Raw genomic sequence first — 7252 nt, 5'->3', positions numbered from 1 at the left:
TAATCGAGCGTGGTCAAAGCTTCGATGTTGGCCTGAGCGAGAACACTGACGTTGGTGCGCCTATCCTGCCAATGGATTTGCAGGATCTTGCGGAGGCAGCGTTGGTGGTACCTCTCCAGTGCTTTGAGGTACCTGCTGTACATGGTCCATGTCTCTGAGGCATACAGCAGGGCGGGTATCACTGCTGCTCTGTAGACCATGAGCTTGGTGCCGGGTTTGAGGTCCTGGTCTTCAAACACTCTCTTCCTCAGGCAACCGACGGCTGCACTGGCACACTGAAGGCGGTGTTGGACTTCGTCGTCGATGTCTGCCCTTGTTGACAGTAGGCTCCCGAGGTATGGAAAGTGGTCCACGTTGTCTAAGGCCTTGTCGTGGATTTTGATAATCGGGGGGCAGTACTGTGTGGCGGGGGCAGGTTGGTACAGGGCCTGTCACAGTTAATGGATTATAGTCCTGGCCTGCTCCCTATGGTTGGGTAAGCCTGCCCTCTGCTGGTGAAGAGCAGATCATCAGCTGCCTCGCTCCAATCCACACATCAGTCCATCCGCTAACTCTCCGACCTCGCAATCTCATTCCCTGTCAGCAGAATATCGTTGATTTTACAAAAAGGGGATTACTGAACTCAAGTTGGGATCACCTCCTCTCTGCTGAAGGAAAAATCCCAGAATTATATCCGAAACCGTATCTATCTGTCGTCAGCTTTCCGATGAGAGAATTGAGCAAAGCAAATAACTCAGTGTTTGGTGTCCTATTAAAACCTTTAACACTTGCTGCTTGAACCCTTTTTCATGCTTGGTCTGTTGCCCAAAAAAATTACAGAGGATTAAGAAGATTAAAGGATTCAATGGGGTAGATTGAGGGAATCTATTTCCTCTGGTGGGTGGGTTGGGGGGGGGGGGGGGGGGGGGGGGGAGTCCAGAACAAGGGGGCAGAACCTTAAAATTAGAGCCAGGCCGTTCATGGGTGATGTCAGGAAGCACTTCTTCACACAAAGGGTGGTGGAAATAGAATCACAGAACGGTTACAGCACAGTAGGAGGCCATTCGGCCCGTCGAGCCCGTGCCGGCTCTCTGCAAGAGCCCCTCAGCTAGTCCCACTCCCCCGCCCTTTCCCCGTAGCCCTGCAAGTGTTTTTCCTTCAGGTGCTTATCCAATTCCCTTTTGAAAGCCACGATTGAATCTGCCTCCACCACCCTCTCAGGCAGTGAATTCCAGATCCGAACCACTCGCTGCGTAAAAAAGATTTTCCTCATGTCGCCTTTGGTTCTTCTGCCAATCACCTTAAATCTGTGTCCTCTAGTTCTCGACCCTTCCGCCAATGGGAACAGTTTCTCGCTATCTACCCTGTCCAGACCCCTCATGATTTTGAACACCTCTATCAAATCTCCTCTCAATCTTCTCTGCTCCAAGGAGAACGACCCCAGCTTCTCCAGTCTATCCATGTAACTGAAGTCCCTCATCCCTGGAACCATTCTCGTAAATCTCCTCTGCACCCTCTCTAAGGCCTTAACATCCTTCCTAAAGTGCGGTGCCCAGAATTGGACACAATACTCCAGTTGAGGCCGAACCAGTGTTTTATAAGGTTCATCATAACTTCCTTGCTTTTGTACCCTTGAAAGCCCAGGGTCCCGTATGCTTTTTTAACCGCTTTCTCAACCTGCCCTGCCCCCTTCTCTGGAACACTCTCCCCCCAAAAAGATGTTGAGGCTGGGGGGGGTCAATTGAAAATTTTAAAACTGAGATTGATAGATTTTTGTTGGGTAAGGGTATTAAAGGTTACGGAACCAAGGCGGGTAGATGGAGTTAAGATACAGATCGGCCATGATCTCATTGAATGGCGGAACAGGCTCGAGGGGCTGAATGGCCTCCTCCTGTTCCTACATCCTTACTTAACTCAGTGATGGTGAGACGTAGAGATATCGTTAACTTCTCTCCACCATCTTTGTTGCTTTGAGCAGTCCTGGGAGCCCGCTGCACATGGAGTGACTGGCGCTGGCTGAGGGCATGAATCGGAGATAACGGGAACTGCGAGAAATAACATTAGCACATCATCACAGCATCATACACCACAGGAGGCGGCCATTCGGCCCATCGTGCCTGTGCCGGCTCTTTGAAAGAGCTCTCCAATCAGTCCCACTCCCCCCTGCTCTTTCCCCACAGCCCTGCAAACTTTTCCTTTTCAAGTATTTATCCAATTCCCCTTTTCAAAGTTACTATTGAATCTGCTTCCACCGCCCTTTCAGACAGCGCGTTCCAGATCGCTGTGTTAAAAGAAATTCTCCTCCTCTCCCCCTCACAGGTGGAGATCAGTTTAAAGGAGCGTCTTCAAGGAGGAGAGAGAGAGGCGGAGAGGTTTAGGGAGGGAATTCCAGAGTTTAGGGCCCAGGCAGCTGAAGGCACGGCCGCCAATGCTGGAGCGATTGTTAAAATCGGGGGATGCGCAAGAGGCCAGAATAGGAGGAGCGCAGAGATCGCGGGGGGTTGCAGGGGCTGGAGGAGGTTACAGAGATAGGGAGGGTTGTAGGGTGCTGGAGGGGGTTACAGAGATAGGGAGGGTTGTAGGGTGCTGGAGGGGGTTACAGAGATAGGGAGGGTTGTAGGGTGCTGGAGGGGGTTACAGAGATAGGGAGGGTCGTAGGGTGCTGGAGGGGGTTACAGAGATAGGGAGGGTTGTAGGGTGCTGGAGGGGGTTAGAGAGATATGGAGGTGGGGGTTGATGAAGCCATGGAGGGATTTGAACACGAGGATGAGAATTTTGAAATCGAGGCGTTGCTTAACCGGGAGCCGATGTAGGTCAGCGAGCACAGGGAGGGGGTGATGGGTGAATGGGGACACGGGGGGGGGGGGCAGGCGAGTTTCGGATGAGCTGAAGTTTACGGCGGTGCGGAAGGTGGGAGGCCGGTACCTCAACTTGCTGCTGCTGCTGCGAGGGGCTCGGTGAGGACGGACGGGTCGGGCTGCTGCTGCTGCGAGGGGCTCGGTGAGGGCGGACAGCCAAGGGCGGGTGTGCGGGGGCGGTTGAAGGCAGGAGGTCATGTGATGAAATACGCCCAAGCAGGTTTGGCAATCCTAGCTGTGAGGCCTGCTGTGGTTGAATGGCCTGCCGAGAGCCACTGTCTTACGGAACACCCTTGGGGGAGGTGCCTGAGGGGCTTCACTCAGCGCCAGCCAACCTTTGGGAGAGGAAATGGGACCAGAAAAAGAAACAGAGTTTTAGTGATTACAGAAACAAGGATAGAAAGTGAAAGATTAAATGTTGGTCGAATCAGTGAGGAGAAATGTTTGACTGACTGCTGGGAGCACCAATGAGGCAGAGAGGGAGGGAATGAGTTGGCCGGTGAGCAGAGAGCTTGGGAGGGAATCTCAGAAACTGCAGAAGCTTTGATCAGGAATATTGAGGAAAGAATGGTGAGAATCTTATCATTTATTAACGCTACAACCCAGGTACAACCAGAACACGAGAGAAACAGGGAGTCTCGGCCCCGAAACAGTTTCACTGTTGAAGGAGCAGGAAGCACCCTGTTTTATATTCTGTCCAAATAATTCTTTCTGGACTTTTTAAACATGAAATGACTTTGTAAGCATGCGCTGAAAGTGTTTGTGTGATTATGTTTCAAAGACATTTGGCAGGTTTTAGAATTAGATTGCAGATGGGGTTAGTTTCAATGAGAAATCCATTTTCACTTTCACTTAAGGGTCGATTAACCCAGCAAACATTCGCTTGTCTCTAAAACAAGAGCTAAATACTCCGGAGGCATCATGTGTGGAGAGAAAGAGAGAGAAACACAGAGTTAAACCTTTCAGGGCGATGAGCTTTCCTCGGAACCCGAACCTTGGCATTCATTTGCAGCCTACTGTCACTCAGTGGTGAGAGAGAGAGATACAGACAATAAAACAAGCGATAGGTTTTAGCGCTGACCCATTTTAAAGGGACAGGCCACCTGCCTTGGGGGGGGGAATAAAACGTTTGCAAGCCAAGCAAACGTCACAGTGGAAGGCAAAGCGAACCGTGCGTCGCTTACGCCGGGAGGTGTCGCTGGGAACGTTCTGCTCCTCGAGAGAAAAAAGATTTCTGAAACGCTTTTGTCTCGCCGGACGATGTCCCTTTAAGGCGCTTTCGATCCAGATGTTGAGACTCGCAGTTTAACGGCTGAGTCGATTTTTACTCACTTGCTTCGCTCTTTCTTTCAGTTTCGGAATCAGTACGACAGTGACGTCACCATCTGGAGCCCGCAGGTACAGGGCGCAGCGCGCAAAAACCCGAGCACGGGCGTGCCGCCATTTTATCAATCGTAGGTGTCAGCCGCGGCTCAGTGGGCCGCACTCTCGCCTCTGAGTCACAAGGTCGTGGGTGTAAGTGGGCTCACACCAGGGACTTGAGCACAAAAATCTAGGCTGACACCCCAGTGCAGTACTGAGGGAGCGCTGCGCTGTCGGAGGGGCAGTACTGAGGGAGCACCGCACTGTCGGAGGGTCAGTACTGAGGGAGCGCTGCGCTGTCGGAGGGGCAGTACTGAGGGAGCGCCGCACTGTCGGAGGGGCAGTACTGAGGGAGCGCCGCACTGTCGGAGGGGCAGTACTGAGGGAGCGCCGCACTGTCGGAGGGGCGGTACTGAGGGAGCGCTGGACTGTCGAAGGGGCAGTACTGAGGGAGCGCTGGACTGTCAGAGGGTCAGTACTGAGGGAGTGCTGCACTGTCGGAGGCGCCGTCTTTCGGATGAGACATTAAACCTAGGCCCCGTCTGTTCTCTCAGGTCGACGTAAAAGATCCCATGGCCACTATTTCGAAGAAGAGCAGGGGGAGTTCTCCCTGGTGTCCTGGGGCCAATATTTATCCCCCAATCAACATCACTAAAAAACAGATGATCTGTTCATTGTCACATTGCTGTTTGTGGGAGCTTGCTGTGCGCAAATTGGCTGCCGCGTTTCCTACATTATAACAGTGACTACACTTCAAAAAGTACTTCATTGGCTGTGAAGTGCTTTGGGACGTCCTGAGGTTGTGAAAGGCGCTATAGAAATGCACGTCTTTCTTTAACGATAGATTCAAGGAAGGGCCACTAAACTGAATATTAACCGCTCCCCCGGCACCCTTTAATTAACAAGAAAGGCCAACACAATCATGGGCGAGAAATGAGGTAACTACACACAGCCCATATGGACTGGTTCCACTGTTTACATTGCATTTGAGTAGACCAGGCCTATATTCCCTAGTGTTTAGAAGAATGAGAGGTGATCTCATTGAAACATACAAAATTCTTACAGGGCTTGACAGGGTAGATGCAGGGAGGATGTTTCCCCTGGCTGGGGAGTCTAGAACCAGGGGTCACAGTCTCAGAATAAGGGGTCGGCCATTTAGGACTGAGATGAGGAGAAATTTCTTCACTCAGAGGGTGGTGAATCTTTGGAAATCTCTACCTCAGAGGGCTGTGGAGGCTCAGTTGTTGAGTATATTCAAGACAGAGATCGAGAGATTTTTGGATATTAAGGGAATCAAGGGATATGGGGATAGTGCAGGAAAGTGGAGTTGAGGTCGAAGATCAACCATGATCTATCTCATTGAATGGCGGAGCAGGCTCGAGGGGCCGTATGGCCGACTCCTGCTCCTATTTCTTATGTTCTTATTAAGAGCACTCCCTTGGCTCGGGAAACAGGCGAGGTAGCAAGACAGGAGGACCCGGACGTTGAGTCCTGGTCTGTGTTGGGTTGGCAGCATGAGGCTAACTTCTGGACTGGGCCGAGGAGGGGAATGAAATCACGCTACCCATCCTGGTCTCTATTGTGAGCCCACCCTCAGTGGGAAGTGCGTGCGGATGTTGGCTGAGGACAGACTGTGAAGCCTCCCATAGTGGCACATCCACCAACATTTGCGATCTACAATAACAACAACTTGCATTTATACAGCGCCTTTAATGTAGCAAAATGTCCCAAGGTGCTTCACAGGAGCGATTATCAAACAAAATTTGACACCGACCCACATAAGGTAAGGGGCAGGAGGTTTAGAGGGGATTTGAGGAGAAACTTTTTCACCCAGAGGGTGGTTGGAATCTGGAACTCACTGCCTGAAAGGGTGGTAGAGGCAGGAACCCTCACAACATTCAAGAAGCATTTGGATGAGCACTTGAAACGCTACGGACCAAGTGCTGGAAAATGGGATTAGAATAGACAGGGCTTGATGGCCAGCGCGGACACGATGGGCCGAAGGGCCTCTTTCTGTACTGTATAACTCTATGACTCTATAAGGAGATAATTAGGGACAAGTAACCAAAAGCTTGGTCAAAGAGGGAGGTTTTAAGGAGCGTCTTAAAGGAGGAAAGAGAGGCGGAGAGGTTTAGGGAGGGAATTCCAGAGCTCAGGGCCCAGGCAGCTGAAGGCACGGCCGCCAATGGTGGAGCGATTATAATTGGGGATGCTCAAGAGGCCAGAATTGGAGGAGCGCAGAGATCTCGGGGGGGTTGTGGGGCTGGAGGAGATTACAGAGATAGGGAGGGGCGAGGCCACGGAGGGATTTGAAAACAAGGATGAGAATTTTAAATTCTAGGCTCATAGGTGAAGCAAGGTGAGGCGCTGGACAGTGCCACTTCAGGGGGGTTGGGAGGGGAACTGAACCCCACCTGGGTTGCTAACATGGACCTTTCAGCAGCCTGCGATTGATGAGGGTTCCTTGTGTCGTTAGCCGTACGCTCCCCAGCGTCTCACTGTATGGGAGCCTCATTGGCTCACATTATATGTTCTCCCCAGGGCCGCATTCACCAGATCGAATATGCCATGGAGGCAGTGAAACAGGGGTCAGCGACGGTGGGACTGAAATCCAAGTCACACACAGTCATCACAGCTCTGAAGGTAAGCAACAACAACAACTTGTATTTATATAGCGCCTTTAACGTAGTGCACCGTCCCAAGGCGCTTCACAGGAGCGATTATCAAACAAAATTTGACACCAAGCCACGTAAGGAGATATTAGTGCAGGTGACCTAAAGCTTGGTCAAAGAGGTCGGTTTTAAGGAGCGCCTTAAAGGAGGAGAGAGAGGCGGCGAGGTTTTGGGAGGGAATTCCAGAGCTCAGGGCCCAGGCAGCTGAAGGCACGGCCGCCAATGGTGGAGCGAGTAAAATCAGGGATGCTCAAGAAGCCAGAATTGGAGGAATTCAGAGATCTCGGAGGGTTGTGGGGCTGGAGGAGATTACAGAGATAGGGAGGGGCGAGGCCATGGAGGGATTTGAAAACCAGGATGAGAATTTTGAAATCGAGGCGT

At 51.6% G+C, this 7252-nt stretch overlaps 1 protein-coding gene across 1 annotated transcript in view; it reads left to right on the top strand.

Moving 5' to 3' along the window:
- Positions 1-2852: 2852 nt before the first annotated feature.
- Positions 2853-7252, top strand: part of LOC147099619 (proteasome subunit alpha type-1-like) — a 58712-nt gene continuing 54312 nt past the window's right edge. The window contains exons 1-3 of the mRNA XM_085969878.1: positions 2853-2889; positions 4191-4235; positions 6741-6842. Of these exons, the coding sequence (XP_085826004.1) occupies positions 6768-6842 (75 nt within the window). The 5' untranslated portion in view covers positions 2853-2889; positions 4191-4235; positions 6741-6767. The remainder of the gene's footprint in view (positions 2890-4190; positions 4236-6740; positions 6843-7252) is intronic.

This window comes from Somniosus microcephalus, chromosome 28 (assembly GCF_052327205.1).
Source record: "Somniosus microcephalus isolate GS21.2 chromosome 28, FLI_Smic_1.0, whole genome shotgun sequence".
NCBI classification, from domain to species: domain Eukaryota; kingdom Metazoa; phylum Chordata; class Chondrichthyes; order Squaliformes; family Somniosidae; genus Somniosus; species Somniosus microcephalus.
Note: the sequence above shows the minus strand (reverse complement) of the source record. Positions and strands in the feature narration are given on the sequence as shown.